The following is a 26,986-nucleotide window of genomic DNA, read 5'->3' as shown; positions in this document are numbered from 1 at the left end:
GTCCTGTTATCCCAAAGCACCCAGAGTTTATCCTCCATGATCAGCTAGGGGCTCCATCCCCACTGCTATTTACACTATTGACTCACTGCTGCCACTGTTTCGTACTGAATATTAAACATTTCATTGGGTTACTCTATTTGGTTATAGTTACCTTATTTCTTTAATGCTTGGTTTGCTCCTTTAAAGAAAAGGTGTCAGAAATACCAGAGTTTCTTTTATATCTATCTCAATTCTTGGAGAGCTTTTAGCCTTTTGGGGAAGTGATGGGCCTTAGATCATGGAATCTTTTTTCCGCCCTGTCCAGACAACATATTTGTCTTGGAGTTAGCAAATTTGGGGAACTTGGAGTTGGGAAGAGATTGAATTATTTTCTCACACAGAGGACTCTTCTCTTGCCCAAGATAAACTGGGCTTCATCTGCATTTATGAATAGAATAGGAAAATAAAATATCATGAGATATTTTCCTTGCTCTAGCTAACCCTGCTTAAGCAGGGGGGTTGGACCAGATGAACTCCAGAGGTCCCTTCCCACCTCAAACATTCTGTGACTGTGGGAAATAGTTTCCCATAAGAATAAGGCTGAAAACTGCTGAAGAGCAACAAAGTTGGAGGGACAGGACGAATCCTAAGAGGTAAATGTTTATTTAACAAAAAAAGTTAATCAGTATTGATGTTTAGAAGTCTCAGCAGTGCCAAAGAAGCTGAAGTAAACATCAAACCTGACACAGTATTTGTAGGTGGTGTTGTTTCTTCTTAGTGACCTTAACTACAGTGTTATCTCAGGGAATATTGATCAATTCACAGAATTCCTCCAAATTTATGTGCAGCAAGTTGAACCTGCAGAGGGCAGATTTAACTTACTTGGAAACATGTGACACAGGATATTAGAAGATATTTGGAAGCCAGAAATGGGCGCTCTGCAGCACACAGTTACTCCATAACCATTAGGTGTGGCTCCTGCTGAAAGTGGGGAAATTAGGTCCCTCAGAGTGCTGACATGGATGTCACACATCTGGCAGAATGACATGCAGCCCGCTCGACAGCTCAGATTTAAATGTGCATTGAGTGCTCAAGAAGGTCCCAAGAGTCTCAGTCTATCCTCACGCAAACACTCACAGTTACTCTCGCTACTATCATATTGAATTTGAAAATGCCATCTGGGGAAAAAAACAACCTGCTGCAGAAATGCTTAAACCCCGCCCCCAAATTCATAATTGCTAACAAGAATGAGGTTAAACTCGATGAGATGTTTAAATCAATGCAGTAGGTGAAAGGACTAAGTGTTGTGACTGCCTCGGACACAAATAAATGAAATTATGATTGATAATAATTTGATAATTTGATCCAGCAGTGCTGACAGCACACAACCCTGAGGTCAGCTGGTACCCAAAATATGTCCCATATAATGAAAGCACATGCAGGCACAATTTAACAAAGGAAACCTTTTTAGCACACTGTATCCCTCTAATGCAATGGTATTTGATAATTTCTATTTGAACAATTGATGATTTCCTCACGTAAACACATTTAAGGACAAGTAAAAAATTTAAGGATTTGGTTCTGTGTAAATATAAAACAGAAGAACAGATTAAAGCCCCAAACCAACATGAGATTTACAGCTTGATTTATCATGATGTACTTCTTCCATACCGAGTTCTGTCCCTGCCCTTTTGGTCACAGATCTCCATCCCAAAGGCATTATCTAAAAAATTCCAGGTTTAATGCAGTAACCTCAGTTTTATCCTTTTTAAAATTTTTATTTAAACCTCATGGGTTTTTTTTACCAAAACTAATGAGTTCATGAGCTGTGTTGCTATTTTTAACTTCCCAAACTTCCATTTGTGAGTCAATCAATGCAGACCTCACAGTTTTAAGGCTAATTTGAGAGCTTGAAAGCACCAAAAATAACTGCTGAAATGGAATATGCATGCTGAACAAATCACTACGTCTTTAACACAGCAAGAGCAACAAAGCTCCAATGTCCACAATCAGTGCAGCTCCCTGCCAAAAAACCCCAAAGTTAATTCTGTAGTAACATCAGAGTTACTTAAATGCATTCCTCAGCTTTTCCACTTGATTGCTTTGAGCCTTTGTGGACAGCCAGCTGAGCAGACAGGCTTGGCATAACACTGCTAATGCTGTATAATTTGTGCAATCACACTTTAGGAGAAATAAAACAAAAAAAAAAAAAGGAAAATTAATTCAAGAAATTCAACAACTATTTTTAAAGCTATACAGAAAAACACATTAAAGCCCCACCCCCCAATTTCTTTAAAGGCATACCATCGTTCATCCACTGTAACAAGCAAGTGTTATTTCTGAACCCTCTCAACTGAACTGGAATTCCAAGAAGCCCTAGCAGTGATTGCCCCTTGGCTGACATGTCAGCAGATTCATGAGCCAAAAAGAATCATCAGTTTTTCACTCTGCTCCCCCATATGCTACGAACTCTGTACTTCCACGTGCTTACCTCTAAGAGCAATGATTTGTATTGTATTAAATTAGTTTCCAGAGTTGTGTCAGCTTTGATGATGCCAACAATTACTTCCTGTGATGGCCACTGACCTGCTCTGACAGGAATATGCACCTTATTCCTAATGGGCATCCAACGGGCTTTAATTTCTAGCCACAGGCTCTTGAAACCACCCTAGATTAGAATCTCTAGTATCCCATATTTTCTTTGGGAAAAATACATCCACTTTGTAAATATATTCATGTTTAGCCTGAACTCAACTCTTGCTAACAGCTAGTTTGATTGCTGATTTCAAATAAATTATCTGACAAACTCTTTCCTTGGCTTCCAAATCAATGCAGGTTTTCTTTTTCCAGAGTTACTCATAAATATTCAATCAACATTTTATGTGAACAAATAATTTCTGACATTCTCTGTGCTTCCCAATTGGACAAATGATGGTTAATCAGCAGGATGAAAAAAAATCCCCTATTCATAGAAACACGCTGTGGATACAATCATTCCATAAACATTTCTGCAAATAACCACACTCTGCAAGTGCAGAACAATACCAGGGAGAACCTAAGCTGAAGCTGAATTGCTGATCAGAATCTGAATGAAGGCTACATGGCTCATGTAGTTACAGAGGGAGTTAAATATGCTTTCATGGGAACTGAACTTGGTCCATGAATTTTAAATGAGCCAGTGGATGACTTCAATTAATGGATTGACATAATAAAATTATCAATAAAACTAAAGTAACTATAAAGTGATTTTTCCATCTATTGTATTAACTACCTTCTCTAATAGTTAATAACATACTGCTAAGAATTTGAGAAACAAAAATCTGACCTTCAGAACTTCTGTGTCTGATGAAGTAACAAGAGACAGCGCACCATTAATCAAAAGAATGTTTAAATTGACAACCATCCCACAATTACTACATCATCCATCTCCAAGCGCTCTACACGCGCTCCCATAACTGTTAGCTTTATGCTGAATTTAGATTGTAAGCAACAATTGGTTTTAAAAACTGCTGATTGAACTGCCAATTTGCAATGAGAAGAGACATCGTTAAAATATGGATAACTCTAATAATAGCCACATAATATCCAACTCTGATCTATTTCAAATTAATGCACTTACAAAATGTGAAATGCTCCCACAGTGTTAGATTAAGAGACCAGACTGCAGGTACCCAAAACAGCTGCTCTGTTTCTCCAGGAGAGTGAAATAAAAACATTTCCAAACTAGCAAAGGAAAGCCCTTTCCCCCTTTCCTGGTTGTACTACACTGTCTCATACCAGAAGTGCACGTTTGCAAAGTGGCTGAGGGAGAGCTTGGGGGGGGGGCAGCTTTGGGCCCCAAGATCAGAGCAGCAACCAAGCTCTGCAGAAAGTGGCAGCAGCCCCAAAACCACGACACCCTCAGTATTTTGGGGGTGTGGGCTCCAAAGCCCTTCAGCACCAGCCCACAGCTCTCAATCCAAACCCAAAATCTAGCATCAGGCTTATCACCTAGCAGCCCAGCAATATTTCGCCTCCACATTTTATGATATTTTAACCTGCTGAAATCAATTTGACCCAAACTAGCCTTACCAAAAAATCACTTGTTACAGAATAGCACAAGGAAAAAAAGAAGTCTGGAAATGTATGTGCATTTTCATTTCCTAGATGAGAACAGTTCTAAACTGTTGTATAATATTCAGGACAACAACTCTTATCTCTTCTAAATTAAAAAAGTACATGAGAGCTTGAAATGCTCTGATAATTTTAAATTCTTAGGCACTGCAGTTGCTCTGAACAGTTTCTTTCAATTACATTTTCAATGCAGCGGTTTTTTTTAATTACAGATATTCTGGGCAAATTGCCTTAAAAATGTAAACTAGGGACGACAGTTCTTACAGTGACCATGAGAAGCTCAATAATAATTATTTGAATAATGTAAAATGAAAAAAACCCATCAGAAGAGGGCATTACATAGCTTGGAAATCAATTAGCTTTATATTCCATTTGCTTTCTTCCTGCACCAGCCTCACCTATTTAACAAGATGCTGAATAAATTGTTTCTGGTCAAACTATAAAGACAGCAGACATATGCCTCCCTCCTTCCATATCAATAACAGACATAGCAACTGTGGACAAGATATCCAGGAAAGACGATAAAGATGGATTTAGTCATACAGAAAGGCAACAGAATTCAAGAAAAAAAAGCAATAAAAAAACCCCCTCCCAAAGACATCACACAGTGTGAAAGTCCCCGGTCTAAGCCATGTGGTCCAACAGAGGGGAACAGATGTGTTAATTGATTAATTGACTAATCCCACTGTCTCTCCACAGGCGCATCCTCTGCGGTCCCAGGGTGCTGCTCTGAGCACTCCACAAGCTCCCTCACTACTATTTTTTGCTGACACAATGCATTATTCTTTTCTGCAGTAATGTGATGAAAGCTGAGTTTATCAAGTCTAGGTAAATTCCACCAGATTTTTTGCCAGTTGAAGTTTCTATTATCTCCATGGAAATCCTGCTTTACTAGGCAAAAGCTGAGGAACTGAATGTCTTTGATAGCATTTCCTGAGCACCCTTCTGACATTGCTTCTATCAGCATTTGCAATTTTCCCTCCCATTAAAGGTTAACTTATGCTTCTCTATCTTTTCAGCACATCTTCTAATATATGGAAAATGACACCAGTGCCTCTACTGTAAAATATTAAATAGATCTGCTATCATAAAAGAGCTCTTATCCATTCTCTAAGATGAGCATTTCCCTCTTATTTAGAAGAATGGATGAGTGAACAGATACAGCATATTACAGACAACTGCTCTTATTCCTGTTACATTTTGTGGTTAGGGGTTTTATTTGCTTTTTCAAACACATGTCTTCTGTGGCACTGGCCAAGTTATCTTTGACTCTCCTGCAGCATCTCTGCTTGGAGCAGTCATTTCTCAATCAGAAAAATACTTGGCCTTTTTTTTTTTTTCTTCTTAGAGCCTTCTTGGCTCTAAGTTTTGAAGTAATTCAAGTTCCTAATACTCTTCCTCACAGCACTTAAAAGAATTTAACTACTTTTTGAATTCTTTCTTTTTAACTTCAGCTCAGGTCCTCAAACTGCAACATCAAGATTAGTGCTTTAGCAGATCACTAATTTCACCTTACAGTGGTATTTTCCTTTTTCATTATTCATGCTCACTTTCAGCAGTGAGCCTGTACACTAGGGAAGAGTACAGATTTCAGAAGCATATAAGACATTTTAAAGTTCTTTTTCAGTCTAGACCATTCTATTGAAACAAAGATAAAATTTCTTCAAAACAAAACCATTTCTCCAAGGCTACAAAAATTCTATATGCTTCTAAATGAGAAAATCAATAATACTCTTAGGAAAAAAAAGATTATTTTCAACTCTTTCCTTTCACCATGGATGGAGTTTCAATTCCAAGTGATCAGTTCTCTCAATTCTCACAGGTACACGCAATGTTTTCACACTGTGGTTTTGAACACAAAAATAAATAAGCAGAAATATCCATTCCATTATTTCCAAATTGAGGGATGTAAAAGATATTCCCTCTGATACAGAATAATGCAGTTCTACAGCTTTTTCCCTCTGCTTTTGTTTTCAACCAGTGAAGTGTAACACACAAAAGTCCTATCCCAGGTCTGAAACCTAAAGAAGGACCTCTTGTACTGATCCTTTTGAATTCCAGTGCCTTTTACCCTCTGAACAGAGAATGACATTCATTATGTCTAATACTGTCATAATGAAGAGGCAGGATGGTCTCTGTCCTATATTATGAAGACTCTTATTCAGTTGCAAAATGGAGTGCAAATCCCTCAGACCCATCAGATCCACTCACAAGCTACAAATTCAACACCACTGAGCTTCACCTGCAAGGAAAAACTCTCTTATTAAGGCTGGAAAAGAATTTTGAGTCCAACTACAAACTTAATGCTGCCACAGCATGTACAGAAAAAAATCACTCATGGCAAATGGCTCAGTATGAAACTGCTCCAAACCCAGAAATCAGATTAACAGATTTTCCCTCTGAAACTTTGCACTGAAGGAAATAATGAGAATTTGGACAGAATCAAACTTAAGGAAAAAAAGATTAAAGAAATAAAGTATTATATAATGGGAAATATCTTCCTCCAGAACACATCTCCAAGAAGAAAGCATTGCAGTGCCTATGCTAGGCCAAGAAGGACTGGTTGGTTTTGGAAGCCTTTGAAACATCTCTGTAGCTCCCTGTCATGTATTCTAGAGGCTGCAGCTTTGAATTCATCTTCTCAGGTACACATAGGAAAAGTCAACTTTGAAAAGGATTGCAAAAAACTAACACCAGATTTTGCTTCCCTTGCAAACAAGGTCACAATTCCTATTAACTTTACTATGATCAAAACCAGGATTTATGCACTAAAAGAAATCAGCAGAAAATATAAATAGACTTAATGAACTACTCAGCAGGAGTATCTTATGTAAGACATTAATTGCTACAATAATTTACAGAATATGTTTAAAATAAAAAATATAATTTAATAATGCTGATAACCATGCTTGCCAGGCAGTTTCACTGACTCTCTACATTATCTTCTATTACTTGGGCACCTACCAAACCGAGCAACCCAGACTGGGGGGGGAGAAAAAAAAAAGGCTATTTATTGTGGAAAAGCATCCTTGCTACCAGAGCATTTACATAAAAGTTTGAGCTAGGCCCAGTGCTTAGATCATTCCACAAGAGTGCATATAAAAGTGTAGGACAACATGGGCTGGCAGTGCTGCCAGATGCAGCCCCTGGAAGAAGAGGAGCACATCCCTGGGAGTCAGACTGCCCAGCCAGGCTGCCTGTCTGCATGGGAATAATGCCAGGCTCACCGTGGCTGCACTAAGAGAGGAGGGTGCAAATCCCTCAGATCCACACTCAGAAGCTAAAAATTCAACACCTTTGATCTTCACCTGCCATGGAAAACTCTCCAATTTAGGCTGCAAAAGACAGTTAAGATCATGCAGTCCAGCTGCAAACCAGCTGCAGACCTAGTCCTTGCCACAGCAAGGACTTGCTCTGCTCACAGTCTGACTGCTCACTGAAAAAGTACCTGGACCAGGACAGAACTGGATGCTTGGTACAGCTCAGGTGTGTCTGCACACATGAAAGGATCACCCTCAAGGAGTGATGGCCCAGCTCAGCCTAACATGGTAGAAAGAAGTGGTGCTGTCAGGTCAGGCTGCCCTGTACGCAGCTGCTGAATGTGTCGAACATCTGCCTCCAAGACAAACATCAACACCAACCCTGAGTTTTCATGTAACTGAGGGCTGTTAAACAGCTGCTGTGCTTTTACTGCCTGCAAAAGGCTGCCTGAAATGTTTTTATTGTGGACACTTCAAGGCAGTGATTTTTCAACTCTGAAGGGCCTGTCATTGATCCATCTGCAGGTTTTGTTGTTTTCTCCCTTATTCCCTGACAGTCTATATCTGTTGCATGTGGGGCCTTCTGGTAAACTATTTTCTTGCACTGAGTCTCAGTTTGCAATGCTTATGTGTTTTACACACACACTTAACAAACTTCTAAATAACAGAAGATATTTTCTGAAATGTATGAAAAATACCTGTGTATGAACAATCACCATGATAGAAGAAAACATAACTTTTATAAAAATACATGTTATAAGCACCTTAAAAGAAGCATTCATGGACCATACAAAGAGTGCTTAGAAGTTTCTGGGAGCTTTTTGCAACGGCTCCAAGTACTTCAGACATTGTGCTTAGAATGCATTATGCTTTGAGGTCAGGGTGCTGTACAGTGTGAACTGGCACAGCTTTAGGTGTTGGCAGGACTCTCTTCCACTGCCTTGAGTGGAGATGCAATAATTCATACCAGGCAGGCTGTAGTCACTGGTGTCAGTTCTGCAATCTCTTGCAAGAATATGAAATTATATAAATGGGTGTCCCTTCTCACCTGCATTTCTTTTCTAGTGATACTCCCCATTTAGTCTTCTGACCCTGGTCCTCAGCTTGAATTCCTCAAAATCTAACTGGTTTCTATTGACTTTCACATGAGCTTTGGGGTTTAACTGCTTATAAATTGAGAATTATATGAGCCAGAAGCTATTGAACAAGGGAACAGAACTGCCCATTATCCCCTCAGTCACAAGCAATTTTCAAAGTAAATCTCTACTTAAAATATCACTTCATTGATTGATGCTACTTATTTATTATATAATAAAGTCTCTAATAATGTGGTATTTCATTCTCATAGAAGAATCTTTCAAAGTATCACTCAGGAGCAGTTTTAATGCAAGTGACATGTTGTCATCAGCCTGCCTTCAAGATTACAAACCTGGTTAAACAGCAGTCTTAAACAAAAACAAACAACCAGGCTCGGGCAGATCCCAGAGCCAGGAAAGGAATGCAGTCAGGCCTGGGGCATGTATTTACTGCAACTACAGCAACCATCTTTTCCATGCAGGGCAGGGGCACAGCAGGAAATAGATCTTCTAAGACCTAAATGTAGGACTGAGTTGTTGCTTTACTTTAACAAGTTCTTTAAAAATTCTTTAACAAGAATTAGAACACTACTTTTATCATCTTTTGTGTGAACCACGTAAAAAAAAAAAAAAAAAAACCTCAGCAAAACCCCCAGAGCCTCACATGAACTCTGTATTTTAGTTACTGTTTTGCCAGAACTGTTCTTCTGCCTTCACATTTATCTCCTCTCACTGCCACCTCATCTCCCAGTTTTCCCGATTCCCTTAATCATCACTCTGATGGGGAGCTGCTGTGTTTTCCCTCCGAGCTGATCTTATGTGATGAAAGCAACATGATTTCTACCATCACTAAACAGTATATCAGGAGCTTGGTTTAACTCCTGTAGTTAGATATTTGACCATGCTGCATTTACTTTCTTGGCTGTTTCAACAGTTGCAAAAGCCGGGTTTTGTCCAGCAGCTGCACGGCAGGAGAGGCTTGATGTGGCAGGCTAACACAGACACTGAAAGCCCCTCACAAACAGTGGCCAGCAGCACATCAGAGATACAAACCCCCTGATGGCTTTGATCTGTGCACATCTAACAGCTGCCTGGTGCTGTGGTGGCTGGAGGAGCAGCAGCCTGAGCAGCAGCGCAGGTGTGATGGCGATGTTCCTGCACATGAGTTGGGGAGTTATGCCAACACTGTGCAGCGGTACAGATGGAGCAGAAATGACAGTGCTGGTTTGGGCAGAGACTGTCTAAAGGCAGGAACGGAAAGATGTGATGCTTAGGGAGAAATATTCTTCAGCAAAAGAATCAGGGGAGGATGAGCTACTTAGACAGCCATGCTGTTCACATGCCACCACTCAGACAAGGATCCTCCCAACAGAAACTCTAATTCTCTGGGCAGCATTTTGTAATGAATTCATTCATACCAAAGGTAAAGGAATAGCAATTCCTCCCCCAAATTCATGTGAGTGCATTACATGATCATCACCCTTTTTGTTTTTTCCACCAGTCAAACATTCAAGGTGCTCCACTCACTGAATGGTACCGTAACTCCTGAAGTGTCCTGGGGGCCAGGACAAAACACAGCTGCCATGGAAGGCACCCTCTGAACATGAAGGGAGGGTAGGAAACACACCTCATCACAGACTGGAGTTTATCACGTGCCTTCTGTCTTTTCAGGCCAAGCCAAACACCCTGCTGTGAGGAATTCTTTCCCATTAGTAGTATCAGAGGACTAGAGGAACGGACAGATTGTATTTTGATTTTCTATTCCATCTTAGTATTTAACCACACATAAGATTTGCATCAGTTTATCTGTAGAATGGAAGTATATATATATATATATATATATATATATATATATATACACACAGTTATATAGCATTCCAAGATGCTTGCAGGAATGAACTGTGAATATGCCAGTGTTACTTACAGTAGACACACAGTGGACTGTGCAAAGGTTTGGAAATCTCAATCACAGAAGTCTTAGCATCACTAATCCTGATTCTATTTAAAATGAAAGAGAAAGACCACGGGGAAATACACTGCTGATCATTTAATTGCAATATTTTAGGATATTTTCTACTGCTTTTAATTATGAAGCTACACATCATGTTGTGATACTGTGATATTCTAAAATAAAAGGAGCATGGAATTTTAATATCAGGTACGCAGTTCCCTTTTTATTGACTTTGACGCTATCTTTCCTATATAAAGCATATTAAAAAGAAACAGTAGCTCTACCTATGATTGTAAAACAATTCCTTGATGTCAAACACCTTGTCTAAGCCACTTTTCATGCAAAAATATGAGAATTAAAAAACATCTGAAAGCAGTTAGTGGGGAAAAAAAGAAGCTATCCAATTTAGAAGAGGGGCTGTAGTAGTAATTAATAATAGCAACTTAACTGCATATGAGAGAGTGGTTCCTGGCAGTCAGATATATTATTGCACATCTAGATGCAAGTGTGCCAAGTAGTGGCAGCAATAAAACTGTAAACGGAATAGCTACAACAGAAAAACTTTGCATCTGAGCTAAGAACAGAGTCACCCAAACACTCAACTAGCCAGTCCTGAAAAGCACTAATCTGCTTTTGTAAGGACTGCCAGGTGGAAAAACAGCCCGCTTTATACAGCATTTCACCACTGCTAGAATAAAACTAACATCTTACCAGTATCTTTTGTGGCTATTGGCAAGATCACTAAGATTAAAAGGAATATTTATACAAATATTTCCAACATGTAAGAGAATAAGTACATGGCTGGGCTGCAGCTCAGCTTAAGCAAGAGATGCAACATTGCAGCGGAAATCTCACAGAAGTATGCTGAGTGATGTTAGTTCTTTCCCTCTTAAAACCATAATCCCTAACACAGAAAAAGTCTAATTCTCTTTTGAAAAAGTTCTCAGTCATTACTGGGACCTTACCCAAATATGGGCCCTTTTGGATGTTGTTTTTAACATTAGTTACAAAATGAAATACATAGTAATGGGGAGGAGACACCACATTTTAATTATGAAGAAGCAGAGTCTTGTCTAGAAAAGTTTCCCTTGTCTCTTTCTCCTCAGTCATTTCGTTGCTGATATCTCATTTGTACAGAACTCCAGCTGACATTCAAAGGTAGTTCTTTATCTGGTGAATACTGAACTGAGCTAATTGAAGTGACTTTTGTTATTGTTCTTTGTCTCTCAAATATAATTAAAGTTTCTAACTGGAATTTAAAGGCATGCCTGCAGTGTGTTCTTACAGATGAGGTGCCAGGAGAGTTACGGTGCCCTGCCAGGGGATGAGGAACAATGGTTCTGGCTCGGGGGGAATGGCACAGTTCCTTTGCAAACACCGAGGACTCTCTTGCAAAGCTCCTGCAGGCAGTGGTTCCCACATCATGATGTGACTAATAAGGCACAGCCCATGCAGTGAGTGAGTCTGGTGGATGGGATTTTCAGATATTTCTGGCTTCCTCATCCGTAATTTACTCAAGCACGATGGCACTAGTGATCAATATTAAAGGTTCTTGGCGAAGGAAGCCAGAGCAGAACAGAGCTGCAGCACGTGCAGCTTGGCAGGGAAGCAGAGAATCGGATCTGCAGCTCACCCAACTCATGTTTCCAGTTCACTCGGAGGTCCAGGCACAGGGGACAAGGCCACCCTGCTGCTCTGTGTTTATTCTGAGATACTGCGAGGACTCATTTGCTGTATAGTCAAACCAGGTAACTGACAGCTCCTGGGTAAAACCACATCCCATTACTCCACAGGGTGGAGTGTTATGGGGTCCTTTCAAGAAAGCAAATATAAAATGTAGTCAGATAGAAAAATCATTCAAACTGGCGGGATTTTTCAGTTTCTCTGGTCACTCCCACATTTCCTATACGTCATTTTTGCAGATGTTACTTTTAAGGTTAAGTAATCTGCCCATCTGTCTTTGACACACACATTCGAGGCCACGCAACGTTATTTTTCCTGTCAAGATTTGCCTCAAAACCCTTTCACTTAAGCCCATGTACATAGCTGGGGAGACACAGGTCTTATCCCTCTTGTCTGCCAAGTTAGTAAATCCAGCTGTAATGTACAAAAATGGAAAGGTTCTGGTAATTTGAGTCTTTAGCACATATTACAGTAACAGGACAACAGCAGAGAAAGAAAAAAAGGAGATTTATAGGAGGGGTTTTCACAAGAAGAGGGTTTGGAATTTGACACAGCTCTGTGGTGTGAAGAAGGTGGCTGTGCATTCCACATTTATGGAAATGACACAGTAAATAAAGTAAAAAAGCAGGCATCTTCAGATAATGCATAAATAAACTACGAGTATACCTATGTATGTATGCAAAACGTTTTAAAATGCATTGCTTCATTCATATGAGATGCACAGTTAAGGATCAGAAATGAAAGCTTTTATCAGCAAATCTGGGTCAGTGCTGACTCTCATATGCCTTAAATTCTTTCAAAATTAATAAATCAACTTCCTTGTCAAAGAATTATTCTCAATTTACAGCAGAAATAATGCTGCCTCTCTATAAAAGAGCTACTAAACATCTTACCAAGGGATTGTTGCAGGAAAACAATGACAGGTACAAGATGGTTCCTCCCACACAATCTGCTAACAGCAGCAGCAAAATCAGAGATCATTAGACAAACTAACCTGTGGTGTCATCCCGTGGCAGATATACATGATTGGGATATTCTCTGTGTCTGGCCCTTGATCAAGGCACAAATCACTTTTCAGGGAATTCTGCAGCTAAAACAAACAGAAAGAAAGAGAAATCAAGCAAGTTTTACATGAGAAAAAGATGGTGTGATTACTTTCTTTTCTTTGAGAAAATAAATCGAATGTAGTTGAGGAAGGACATATGCAAAATTAAAACATGTTGCAGTGAAGCTCTTGAAGAGAAAGCATCTGGACTAAATTCTTCCTTGCAGATAATCTAGCACTACTGATTTCAATAATGTTGCACAAAGTTTCAGGCAGAGTATATTTCCTAAGGCCTTCAGAGATAGCAATAATTTTTTGATATATGTTTGAAAAATATTTAGTCTCTGGTACACACTATATACAGAACCTGAATGTATCCTGCTGAGCAAGACAGATGAGGTATTAAACAGCTTTTAAGCATCACTATCAGAGTCTTCTGATTTCTGGAAATAATTCAAAAAACTGCTTTCAGCTGACATCTGGAGACTTCAGGGCAATTGTTATGCACCAGCTCCCCTGATTATTCTGGGCTAACCCACACACAGCAATGAACAGACTGCAAAGTACTTGGCCCTGGCCAGCACAAAGCCCTGTGAAAAACCTGGGCTATGCTGAGACAGAGTTTTCTAAAAGTGAAGTGCTAAATTAGTGGGCACAGATAGCTGGGAGGTCTGCTCAGAGTGTGAGGACAGAGATGTGGACTGCATAGCCATGGATGTGTATAAAGGTCTCAGTGGTGAATGACTGGCTCAAAGAACAGGAGACAACTGCCTGATGGAGTGGAGATGTGTCAGCAGCCACCTGTGATTAGCTGGGCAGTTCTGTCAGCTGTGCACAGGGGCCTCTTTTGAGGAAACCAAATTAATATCTTTAAAAGAAGCCCAGAACTGCATGTAAGAAGAGTGGACAGGCCAGAGGCTGAAGCCAGGCAGTGAATAAAATCAAAACCATCAACTCATCTCTACAAGACTTCCAGCTCTAAACCTAACTCTAATTCCAGTAATGGACAGAATGCATCTCAACACTAGAGAGAAAATATGCATTAGGTATAAATACTGGCATTACTCTCAAGAATTAAAGCCTTGAGAATTACATAAAATCTTCTCTCTCAAAGCTTTCTATTTCTTATTCATAATGTAACCATAGCCATGACTCTAATCACAAACAGATGTCTAGGCACTCCTCTCTATCCAAACCAATGACAAGTATCAGCCTTATTAATTCATGCCTGGGTCTATCCCTACCTGTGAGAAACGATCTCTCACTTTAAAATTTCAAAGGTTTATTAAGCCTTAACAAACAACAAATGACTGAATAACGAGAAAGAGCAGCACTGGGAGTGCAGAACTAAACCACCACGAGCTCCCCCACGAAGTGGCTGCTCTACCTTTTATACCACTGCTGTTCCATCAGGTAACCCTGGCCCCTCCCAGAGCCTGTCAGTCAGTTCTTCTCCACTGCTTCCCTGCACCTTGGCTGGAGGTCAGGTGTTGCCATGCCACCCCTCCTAGAACCCAGCTGCCCTCCCCGCAAATGCCCAACTACCAAGGCCATCCAGTGACAGCAATGCAAGCAGGAGGGGAAAGAGGGCTATGGGGAGAACATATCACAGTAACAGAACTACACACCAGTAAAACCTGCCTTAACATGCCCATAATAGTCATCCCTTGATTGTGAGAGCCAGCCCTCGCACGACCCATCGATAACACTACCTCTGTGTTTTCAAAACCTCCTCCATCAACTCCAATCCTAATGCTTGTCCTGGTGTGAATGTTATAAACTTTTCCACAGCAACCCCCATAATAAAGGAAGCAAAAAGCCAGAAACAAAACAGCCACTGACCTGTTAACTAATGATGCTGTTTCAAAATCTGAGGCCCAGATTCTCAGGAACAATCACTTTACAAAATCTAGTGGCTTTGTGGCAGCCAACAACTAACCTGAGTAATGCAATTTTAGCCTACCAAGACCTAATCTTCAAAACAATCCAAAATATAAGACAATCCCTGTGCTGAAACCCAGAAATAATTATTGTTACACTGAATACAACAGCTTTTGGCCCAGTGACATTGCTTTCTTCTAAATAGGAGGGTACTGCACAATTTAGAAAGAAGTTTGCTTTCCAAATATTTACTCTGCCACCAATCCCAACCCTAGCTATATTCCACAGCATAAGCTAGACCTGAATGCTGCAGCTACTTCCCTACTCTCACAGAACATGAGGAAATGTAGGATTTAGGAAATAAATATGTGGGGTGTCTCTGTAGGTGCCTTTATCTTAACCTTTACCCCCATTCTTACAGCTTTTTCAATTACTCAGGATTTTTTTAAATTGGTAATAATAGTAGCAGCATCTCTATTTTCTAAAAAAAATAAAAAATAAAAAAATTAAGCCAGTTGATGAATGGAAGGATTTAGAGAATCAGAAAGCAGACGACTTGCTTTGAAGTATCACACCTTTCTCTGCTGTAAGATGTGCAAGCAAACAACAAAGCAGACAAAAAAGGAGATCAGACATCCAAGTGATTCTTTTACTGAAAGGATAGGGGAACTTAATCTTGTGTCATCCAACAGTATTTCATAAAACAGTGAGCTGTGTATTTCATAAAACGTGCCTTCTTTATCTGTTGTCATAGTTGTCCACTACTTCCTCTGTGATGGTACAAACAGGGCCTGCTCCTCACATCTCTCTCTGCTGGTGATAATCACGTGCATTAGTGGGCAGTACCTAAATCCCAGGATCACAGAATGGCTTGGGTTGTGTTGGGGTTGGGTTTCTTCTGTTCTTTCCTTGTTACCTGTGGAATTTCTTCCCACTGAGTTGCTAAGAAGCACTGATGGCTGTGTGCTTGAGAGGAACTCCTTTGGTTTTTGGGAGTTTCTCTGGGGGGAGGCAGGCAGGGTTACCAGGAGAATGGGGCAGGTGAAAGGAGACGGGGTTGGGGGCAGCTGCTCTCTCTCTTTGGCAATGGAGGAGGACGGCCAGGCTGTCGCTTGCTGCGAGCAGAACTCCCCAGCACTGCTGGAGCTCAGCCCTGAGGGACCCATCACCCTAAAGAGCTGTTACTCCTATTCCCATATCCTTGCCTGAGAGCCCCCTTAATTTCAAAATTATAATAATTGGGAGGGAGGGGGTTTGCATGCTCCATTCCAAGGTGGGATTTCTGCCTTCCCTAGCAGACATTTGTCTTGTAAACCAAGACAAGGTGGAAGACACATTAAAGATTATCTCATTCCAACCCCTCTGCCACGGGCTAGGACACCTTCCACTAGACCAGGTTACTCAAAGACCCATCCACCCTGGTCTCGATCACCTCCAGGGACAAGGAGTCCATGATCTCCCTGGGCAACCTCTTCCAGTGCTTCACCACCCTCAGAGTAAAGAATTTCTTCCAAATATCTAATTTAACTCTGCCTTTGTTCAGTTTAATGCCATTCCCTCTTGTCCTGTCACTATACATCCTTGTGAAAAGTCCCTCTCCAGCTCCCTTTAGCCCTCTGTAGGTACTGGAAGGTTGCTCTAGGGTCTCCCTGAAGCCTTCTGCTCTCCAGGCTGACCACGGTACCCAGTATTTCTGTAAAACACTATTCTTACTCTTTCTGACTGATGAAAATCTCTCAGCAGAGTATAAAATCACTTTGCTAATTTTCCTTTTGACTTGCACAATGTGAAGTTGATCCTAAGATGAGTACTTTAGCTCTTCCACAACCCATCCTTTATTCATACAGTATCACTTCTACCTGAAAAGACTTTTTTGTCCAGAGCCACCTACAAGCAGAACCCTGCTGTTAGCTGCTATGCCTCCTTCTCCTCAGGAAATTCCACGCTTGATTGGATCACAGCATCACTGAGGGCAATTCCATGGTGTGTGGCAAAGGCTCCTTGCACACAGATGTGATTTTGGCATTGTTCTGAACTAATTTGGGAGGTAACCATTAAGTCATGCATATAGCAATGACCTAAACCTTTGCTGGAAGTGCTTTTCTTGCATGATTGTATGAAAAGCCAGCATAGCTATTTTAACCCATCATCAGAGGGGCCATGGAACTTCACAAGATGTACCATCCCTTCATTTGCCAAAACACAGCAGCTGCTCTATGGCACCCTCAGGGCTCTTCCAGAGCCATCCTGGCCAACTGCACAGCTCAGTTTTTTGAAGACAAACCTTTCACTTGTATGATCTGCTCTCACATTTTCTAATTAGGAGTGTCTTACAAAAAGAAAAAATTCAATTCAAAGGAATCAATTTGTGTGAAAATGACAGTGGAAGAAAATGTGAAAAGGACATCCTAGGTCTACCACCTTATTATGGGTCTGTTTTAATTTACTCTGCTCATCTTCCATGCCATGCACACCTGCCCTCTCTGTCTGGGGCCCTGCCAGCTTCTGAGGGGCAAGAATTGCTCCTGCCTTAATTAGCACCATGCAACTCAAGCATGATTGCAACACAGGCAAAGGCACGACTGTCCCACAAGTAATGAATGATGAGCCCAAAATCCACGGATTTAGCTGCACTTTCTGTTGGAGCAATGTAATTCTCCACCCTCTCTAGTGGTGCTTTCTACATGGGTTAGCTATGTGAGATTTGGTTAACCTGGAATGTTAGTCTTTGATTGTGATACCTCTTCTGGGGTGGATCAGGATTTCCCTTAAGTGGCTAAAAGTCTAATAAGGGAAAGCATCTGCCTTTAACAGTTGGATTTGATGATATTAAAGGTATTTCCATCCTAAATGACTCCATGATTCTAAATTAAGATCTGGCTACAATCTTAAGAAGGTTGCAATTGAAATACTATGTCTATTTTGTGAATTCCCTTGCTGCCACAAAACTGCCAGCTCCAATGTGTCTGCAAAATCACACCTTGAGTATTTCTGTGCAGAACGCAAGCCATGAAGCAAACAAACAAACAACAAAAAATCAGGGAGGAAGGTAATGTTTAGGACATCTCAGCACAAGTGAGAGCAGAGCAGCTGTCTCTGTCAACAAACCATATTATTTAAGTAGTGACTCTAAATCGATCTGATTCTTTTACTTGAGTCAGGCATTGTCTTCATTAATTACTTCCACTATTACACCTTCCCCCCCCTTCTTGTACAATGGGAAATGTAAACAGGATCCTTACCACCCCATAGGCGATGGTATCTGAGTACATTCTCATTTCTGGATACACGCTGACAAGATACCACCTAAAGGTCTTGCACTGGAGCTTCTTCCTTAGGGCCTTCCTCTCTGAAACATCACCAATATCAATTCCAGAGTCCTGCACATGAAACAGAGGGCAGAAAAAGCCATAGAGACATCAGTGATACACTTCTGTGTAAACTACACACCCAGAATCTCCCTCATTGCAGAACCACAGACTAAACTGAGTTGGCAGGGACCCGTCATGATCATCGAGCCCAACTCCTGGCCCTGCATAGCACCATCCCCAAGAGCCAAACATCATTTTGACCTATGACAATAAACATAGGTTTTGGTTGTGAAGTGAGTCTGTTACCCACACATACCCCAGAAGTGCCCCAGTTAAATATGATACAGTTCACCATGGCAGGGTCCCTTCCACAGGCTGCTTTGGTGAACAGGACTACTCCTGTTGACTCCAGTGGGGTTTAGATCCAGTTTCCAATGAATATCGTTGCTGTTCTCTAATTTCCTGGCACTTTCCAAATCCAAAAGGAATTGGCAGGAACTAGCAAGTTGCCCTAGAAACATGGGCATTGCTGGTGTCCCACTGTGGCAAATCAATAGTGAATGACACTTTCTGGCCAGTTCTGAAGTCTGGATTACTGCTTGACTGCAAAGAGCAGAAGCTCTGCTCACCTCTCTGAAATGGCACTTATTAAAGTTCTTTGATGATGTAAAAAGTTGTTATTTTTGTTAAAAGCAGTTGCTGAATATTCTGTCCTGTAATTTTTATTCTCCTTTATGTTTGTGGCTAACCCAGTTTCTACTTTTCATAAGAGCAGATCACAAAACATGACTTTCATAAAGGCCCTGTGTATAAAAATCAAAAATTTATCACATCAAAATCACACAGTGGAAAATTTTAGAGACGGATCTAAGTGCAAATCTGTGGCTGCTTTGACAGGAAGTAAAATGAGACATTTTGCTCCACGCTGTGCTCAACGACTTCTGCCTCAGAGCAAAACACAGGACAAATACATTTTCATAGGGAAATCTTATAATCTATCTCCTTAAACAACAGACTTTACTGGGCTGTGAACACCCGAAAGATTTTGAAAAGATTTTAAAAAAACTCTGAAAGCACTGAATTTTCTTAGTTACACAAGAAAAAAATGTATCTGTGTAAGTACCTGTATTTCTGAGCTGCTGAAACAACCACTGCATCCCAAAGCACTGAATTAATGCTAATCTGGAACATGTATATTTTATTATGGAAGCATTTTCTAACTAAAGTAAAATTGACTTCCACATTGGCAAAGTATGCTAAAAAGTAGGAAACAGTGATCTAGCATACACAGACTGGACATAACAATTTTAAAAATGGTGACTCCCCTTCACAAGCCCTACATCACCCATAAAACTTTACGTGGAACTACTCCTTGAGTGGCAATTTTTTCCTGAATTTTGCAGCAAATTACTAAATAAAGAGGCTGTAGTGTGCTGAAAGACAACCAATGGATCTTGTGAACAAATCCCCCTCGTGCACCACTCTGGCTGCACTTGCCAGTGTATCTGACACTTGTGTGAAGGAAAAGGAGGGTGCCAGCACACAAGATTCCACTTCAGGCATTAACAAGGCTTCCTGAGATCAAGTGCTACATTGGGCCACTGCCTCCCAAATCCCTTTTCATGCAACCCTGAAGGCTCCAGTGCCTGTTCCCTCACAGTTCACAGTACAAGAGAGCATTAATGGCCTCAGTAACCACATCCTCTCATGCAGCTGGAAAAGAAAAATAGCTCACACGTGGCACACCGGATTTATCACCACCAATAAGAGAGTGTGCTCCCCCCAAAGCTGAGAATATCATGGGGAAAAAAAAAACCCAACCAACAAAACCAGAAGCACAGGCAGAACACGTGGAAAGCACGGTTCCTGATTCTGGCACTGGAAGAATCTTTCCTCAGCGTTTCAAGTGCTTTTCTGAATCTATTTATCCAAGCATCAATGATGCAGAAGTCACCATGGCAGTGGAGGTCTCCATTTGAAGCCCTCAGTACTTCAGAGAGGAGCCCACAGAGATCCGGAGAGGGCAGTCACAGGACACTGCAAAATGCACCTGACTCCTTTGGACTATTTTTTTATTATTATTATCATTATTATTATTGTTATAATAATAAAAGACTAAAAGACTGCTCAAAGACTAAAACCTTTGGAAACATCTGACTTCTCAGAGATCTAGGAATTCTTCCATGGAAAAAATCAGGTCCCATGCTTAACACTTTGGAATAACATATTTCATGGAAAGTCCAGGCTATTGTAACTAAATACATTTCTATTACCTACACAGTCCATTACCAGTATTCATTAGCTTCCAGATAGAGAATTGCTCCTGTAATTGTCCAGCTGCAACTTCTCTTTGCATTCTTTATAAATTTGATCTCTAATTGCATTCAGATCTGAAATTTGCATAAGATTAGGCATCACCACCATCACCTCTGGATGAATAAGATGTAAATTATTATTATTGTTATTGTTATTATTATTTAATATTCAGTGTATAGTGCTGTACACCCTCATTAGCAAAAGGAATTTCTAAGTTTTGTGTTAATGTTTTGTTTGCAAGTCAGAAAATTAAAACTTGGATCAATCAACGAAGATGGACCAATTTTCAAGAAAATAATTAACAATATGAAATAGATACTGAAATTTAAATCTACCACGCTAATCACAAATAAAATTAATTTGGAATTGCTTTGACATAAAATAAGTAACTCTATCCTGTGCAGGACAGTCTTTATTCTTGTATGGACTTCTGTGCAACTATTCAAAACAGGGACATGCAGAGGGCAGTTTGGATTCCCTGAACACAGGACTTCCAGAAAAGTCCTTTCCTATATCAGGTTATAGATTATTTTTTTCATGGTCATAGCAAATTATGTGGCTAATGCTGCAACCTGAAATAGGACAATGACTTCCTCACTTTGCCAAAATTATCTAGTTTTAATCACGAGAGATGCAAGAAGCTACTGAGAGCAGCTGAACCAACATCAGCTTTCATGTATTTAGCTGATTTTTTGTTTCTAACATTTTCTTCTAATCAAAGGAGAAGTACAGCATTTTATTTCTTGACACAGAAATTGCAGCAAAACCAGTTTCTCTGAACCGTTGTCAAATTAGAGAGTTTTTATTAAAGAAAAACTAATCTGCCCTTTCATTTAAGTCTAGACTTTGCTTTTGCTGTAATGATGAGTGCTGTCCTCTGAGTTAAACTCCAAATTCAACAGAACCATGCTTCCCAGTTTCTATGTGGAAACAATCACCCAGATTCTGAGTAGGTACAGTCCCCTTGCTCTGAGCCCTTTAGCTCATAGCTGTTCACAGATTAAATACCATTGACAGGAGAAATGAAGAACACCTAAAATCAAACTGGACTCTGACATTACCTCTTCAACACAGTGGACCAAGCAGTACTCATCCATGGAAGAGAAATCAGGACAAACAGTCCAGTGGGGAGTAGCAGCAAGAATCTGCAACATGTCATGACACCCTCCCGCCAAGCCACCCTCACTCTGATGTGAAATACTTATCAGACACCCCACACTTGCATCAATAGATGTCAACACCCCCTGGCAGATCTCTCCTCACAAATCTGAAGGAATTATAGCTCCCTGTGATGGTAAATAGGAGACTAAAATTCAAATTAAGATGCGCGACGTAGATTTGATGGGTTTTCCCCCCATATTTCTGCAGCTACTAGTTTAAAATATTCATGAAGAGTCATCAGTGAAGAGAATAAACTCAACAAGAAAATAATTTTTAAGGGACCTAAAGACAAAACAATCATTCTGGAATAAGACACAAGTACATATAAAAGTTTATATGCAATTGTGTATGTATGGGCATATACCTTATGCCTGTATGTGAGGCATAAATACATACATACAAATAAAATCCTACCAGAAAAAATCAAAATTCAGAGTAGTAACTGTTGTATTTGTAGGGTGCCCAGATGAAGGAAGGAATGATGAATCTGACTCCATGTTCTCAGAAGACTAATTTATTATTTTATGATACTATATTATATTAAAGAATACTAAACTAAACTAAAGAATAGAGAAAGGATACTTACAGAACGTTAAAATGATAATAATGAAAACTCGTGACTCTTTCCAGAGCCTCGACACAGCTTGGCACTGATTGGCCAATAAGTCAAAACAACTCCCAGCAGAACCCAATGAAACAATCACCTGTGGGTAAACAATCCCCAAACACATTCCACAAGAGCAAAACACAGGAGAAGCGAATGAGACAATTATTGTTTTCCTTTTTCTCTGAGGCTTCTGAGCTTCCCAGGAGAAGAATCCTGGGCAAAGTGATTTTTCCAGAAAATACGACTGTGACAAGTAACCAAAATGAAAAGGATCTAAAGCCAAAGCTTGGAAGCACTGATCTCTGTGACTCACCTCCTGGGGTATGTTCCAGGCCATATAGACATGGCTCTTAAACTCATCCATCCAGACCTCAGCCACCCTCAGAGCGTTTCTCCGGACGTGAGCAGTCAGATCCTCCGTGTATGGTTTATGTGCTCTCTCGATGTGGGCGATCCTGGAGCAAGGCAGAACCTCAACGCTTCCTCCACACTGCCACACCTAGCAGGGAAAAATAAAAGCACATTCTGCTAGTGGCAGCTCCCTGCACCACTCCTGGCCTCCAGCAACCACACTGGAATTGTTTTATTTCATTGTTAGAAAGGAGAATAACCACTGAAGACTTCTTGGACTATAAAGAGGTTGTGAGGGGAGGGTTATTGCTTTGCCTTAACCATAAATTATTATTGCCACTTCACCTTACTACAGAGTTTCTACATTACCAGTAGCCTCTCATCACACTCTGCCTGGATCAATTCAGTTGCTTTCAAGATTATTAATAAAATTATTTAGAGGGTATTCAAAACAGTAACACCTGGCTCAAGTTTTAAGCCTTGCAAGACTTGTCTCTGAGATTCTGCACAGTCCGTACCAGACCATATAAGCACTACCCAGAAACTCAAACTAGGCAGCTTGTCATAAGAGGGAAAGTAAGCCAACCAGCTTTTTAAGACTGCTGAAGTTTCAGGTTCCATGAAGAATAGGAATATAAATGCACCCTATGCTTTACTTTAAACACGGTTGATAAAGGATCAGCTCTATTCCTTTTGAGAAGGAGAGATGAAGACTGAGACTGCCTAATGAAAATGTGTGAACAGTTTAATCAGACACTACTCTTATAACAGCTTCTTTATGTAGGTTACTCTACCTGCTCAATTAGATTTCAGTTTTGCCCACTACCACAACTGAGCTAAAGTACACAATATTAATCATAATTACTGCTTTCATTTCTGATTTACTCCTTCTGCTTTCAACAAAAGAGAAAAGCACTTTGGCAGACTTAAGAGTCAGTGAAGTACATGAGTTATTTTACATAGCAGCTCTTTTTCTGTGTATCTAGCATCATGTAATCTTCCTAACAAGATCAAGGCAGCCCATTCATAATGGTTGAGTGGACGCTGCTCAGGTGAAAGACCAGATGTACCCAAACTGTTTGATTCTGCTGAACAAGTACCTGGGTGTCCCAGAGGCAGGCGTACTCACGGAGAAGTGACAGAGTTTGCCTTTGAATAACTGCCAGCAGAAACTCCTGAGGCTTGGTACCTCATACTAAGAGAGCAAAAAACGAGAGCGAGGGTGCTTCTTTCTCGTACACTCATCCAGGGGGCCATATTCTGGTCTCCCTCCTGGTGGCCAGGGATGTGGGCTGGAAAAACATCCTGTTCTGGAGCTGATCTCAGGCCCCTCAGATCTGTCCACCCTATAGGCACATGCTCTGCTAAGGAGGCACTTTGTTCAGTCATTCATTTTATATATTTAGACATCTGGCTTGAATACAGCATTTAGGCATTTGGCAGCTCCTGAGACCAGAAAATGTGGCATGAATTCAGAATGTTTACAAAGCTTTTTTCTGAACTGGTGCCTAATTGCATTCAGCATATGCTGGGGAAGAGATAGAGCCCTGGTTTTCAGAGCTCTGTGGAAAGGGAGCTAACCCATGAACCTGATGTACAGTCAAACAGGGAGCTGAAAAGACTTCAGCACATCTCCGTGTCCAGAACCTGGAAGACCATTAGAGTAAATAAACATAACCATTATCATCTCAGGGCAAAACTGAGATGATCATAAACATTTAAAAATAAATATGCAACTGATCTGGCACCAAAAAAAATAATCTGGAAACAAAATTTGTGTCCTGTCTTTCTAAATATCATATTAACCATCTAACAAAAACAATGGTTTGTCAAACATTTAATTATAAATGGTCCAGCTACACCTCCTAATAGAGATTAAATGTGAAATACCACCAGGCTGTGCTCACACAATGCCTGCTTTCAGTCCAAGTAATTTCTCAGTAGAGCATGGACATCCAGCTATAAATTGTTTCAGAGTTACTCACTGTACACTGCCTAAATTAGTATCAAAAAAGACAAGGAAGATGCAGAGATGGTCATAACTTAGCCCAGGACAGGGCAATTCCCAATACACATGCACTGTGTTCTCTGCCCAGCCTCTGCTCATTCCAACCAGGGATGGCCTTGAGCCAAGGCCAGCAAGTGAACACCAAATCTTTTGTGGGATTTTCAGAGTTAGGTCTCAATGCTGTCTTGACAACAAGTGGAGCCAAAAAGTTCGCAGTCTACAATAAGCTGAAATTCCAAGCAAATTTCCAGGAACTGAAATTTGGAAGAGCAGAGTCATGTATAATTTCAGCATTGATTCAGTTATCATGAAATTATGATTTGACTTAACAATGAAGTGAGATGTTTTCAAAAAACAACCTGAGCTGACCATGTCCTTAAAAAAGTTTGCAAATAAAAATTACCCACTACCTGAATAAACACCAACCAATCAATTCCAGTGGCCACTCCTTTCTCCCAGATGCTGCCAGTCTTTGTTCTATTTTCAAAGACTAATTAATTTCGATCAACTAATTAGCTATCAAAACAGAACTGCTAAATTTCATTTAACAGTTTCAAAACCATACTATTTCCAAGCAAAAACTTCCTAAAATGCACAAAAATTAGCTACAGCACTCAACAAGGAGCATGACCTTAGATAGAGGCTATGAAACCTTGCTGAGTGGAAGCAGAGACAATGCTTTAAAAAGGCAGAAAGTACAATCCTGACATACTCAGCTGGTCACATCTGGGACAAGCTTCTCTCTCCCTTCTCTCTCCCACTGTTCTTTGCCAGTGGGATTACATTCTGCCAAGAAATCTCTTTTTTTATCCAAGTGTTTCATTGCATTTAGGGAGCGATAAGTTGTTTAAAAAAATCAAATAGAAATGTAGGTAGCAGGCATTAAAGTAGGATTTTCAAATGAAATTATGCTTTCCTGGAATCTCATGGAAGTCAGGATCCCTCAGCTCCCAAAATATGCAAAATCTCCAGCCAAGGAAGGAAGGGCTTTGCTATTCATACACTAAACACTACACTGAACCACACGGATGAATACTAAACAATAAACATCATTAATTGCTACAAAAACCATCAGGTTTTCTTTTAAATTCTTCCCTGGTTATATTTTAAATAATGGAATTTCTTGCAGTTTCTGTCCCTTCTAGATCAAATGTCCACTTGAATCTGACCACTCCTACCTCCCCCCCCATCCATGTCACTCATTTACATTAATCCCTGGTGCTCTAACCATGGTGTTGGAGCTATTGTGCACAGCTGGATGGTTTTTCAAGAGAAAAACTTTGAGATGGCATAAATCTCACATCAGAAGTGCACAGGAAAGACTAATTAATAACTCTGACTAAATACCTTTCAGTCAGATATAATTTTTATGGTTTTTTAAAATTAATATTTTAATACCAAGAAATACATTTTCTCAAAGACTCAACTCAGAGGGAAGCTGAGAAGCCTTTTAGAGTGGTCTGTTCTTCATCTAATAAAATTCATGTAGAGAAGCAGGAATAGCAACTGAGGGGTTAGTTCCTTGCAGCTTCACACATTTCCCCTGTGGATTTTGCAGCTATTTTTTGCTGTCATTAGCAATCTTTATTCAGGCTTTATCCACACTGAATAGCACCCTTCTAGTTCTCCTGGACTGCTATTTTATTTGATAGCTATAAACACATACAAAAGTTAAAAATCAGTACAGTTTTTTCAAATTATCACCCATTGCTTTAGCAAGAAGTCAAAGATAAGAGCTTCAAAGACTTTCTCAAACCACACGAAATGGTTTGAAGTAAAATGGTATATTTCTGAGCATACTGTGGCTGCAATCAGTAATACTTAATGACTAACTCACTTGTACAAATTGCAAGGAAAAAACTTGAATAATTTCCTAAACCATGGTTAAAAGGAAATTCAGCAACTTTTCCTGTTGCCCATGAAGATAATTTACCTATGATAGGCAAGCAGTGGAAATTACCAGCAATAATCTCAATGTCCTGCCAAATCTTGAATTATACATATGCAGTTGTAAAAAGCAGCACATGCTTTCATCACTGTGACACAATAAATAGTAATACACATGCCATGCTGTAAAAGCATCAATTGCAAAACTCATCCAACAGGCCTCAGACTTAGAAAGTTTTGAAGTGTGATCAATGTATCTTTGGGAGTACTTTCCATGATTGCTGGAGTCTCAGATAGGCAAAAGGTTTGCTTTACTCTGGAGGAACTTCCTGAGGTTCTGGTCCTGATGGTTTACAT

At 40.2% G+C, this 26,986-nt stretch overlaps 1 protein-coding gene across 4 annotated transcripts in view; it reads right to left on the bottom strand.

The window, feature by feature from the left end:
• The window catches only part of GALNT18 (polypeptide N-acetylgalactosaminyltransferase 18), a 210,937-nt gene that overhangs the window by 33,455 nt on the left and 150,496 nt on the right, over positions 1 to 26,986 (bottom strand). For 3 of the 4 annotated variants that reach the window (XM_038139175.1, XM_038139173.1, XM_038139174.1), the window contains exons 8-10: positions 22,697 to 22,882; positions 18,231 to 18,368; positions 13,057 to 13,152 (exon numbers count right to left, since the gene is read on the bottom strand). In XM_038139175.1, the coding sequence (XP_037995103.1) occupies positions 13,057 to 13,152; positions 18,231 to 18,368; positions 22,697 to 22,882 (420 nt within the window). Of the gene's footprint in view, positions 1 to 1,674; positions 12,192 to 13,056; positions 13,153 to 18,230; positions 18,369 to 22,696; positions 22,883 to 26,986 lie in introns of those variants that run through there. The other variant, XM_038139176.1, reaches the window with a different exon arrangement.

This window comes from Motacilla alba, chromosome 5, assembly GCF_015832195.1.
Source record: "Motacilla alba alba isolate MOTALB_02 chromosome 5, Motacilla_alba_V1.0_pri, whole genome shotgun sequence".
In the NCBI taxonomy this organism is placed as follows: domain Eukaryota; kingdom Metazoa; phylum Chordata; class Aves; order Passeriformes; family Motacillidae; genus Motacilla; species Motacilla alba.
Note: the sequence above shows the minus strand (reverse complement) of the source record. Positions and strands in the feature narration are given on the sequence as shown.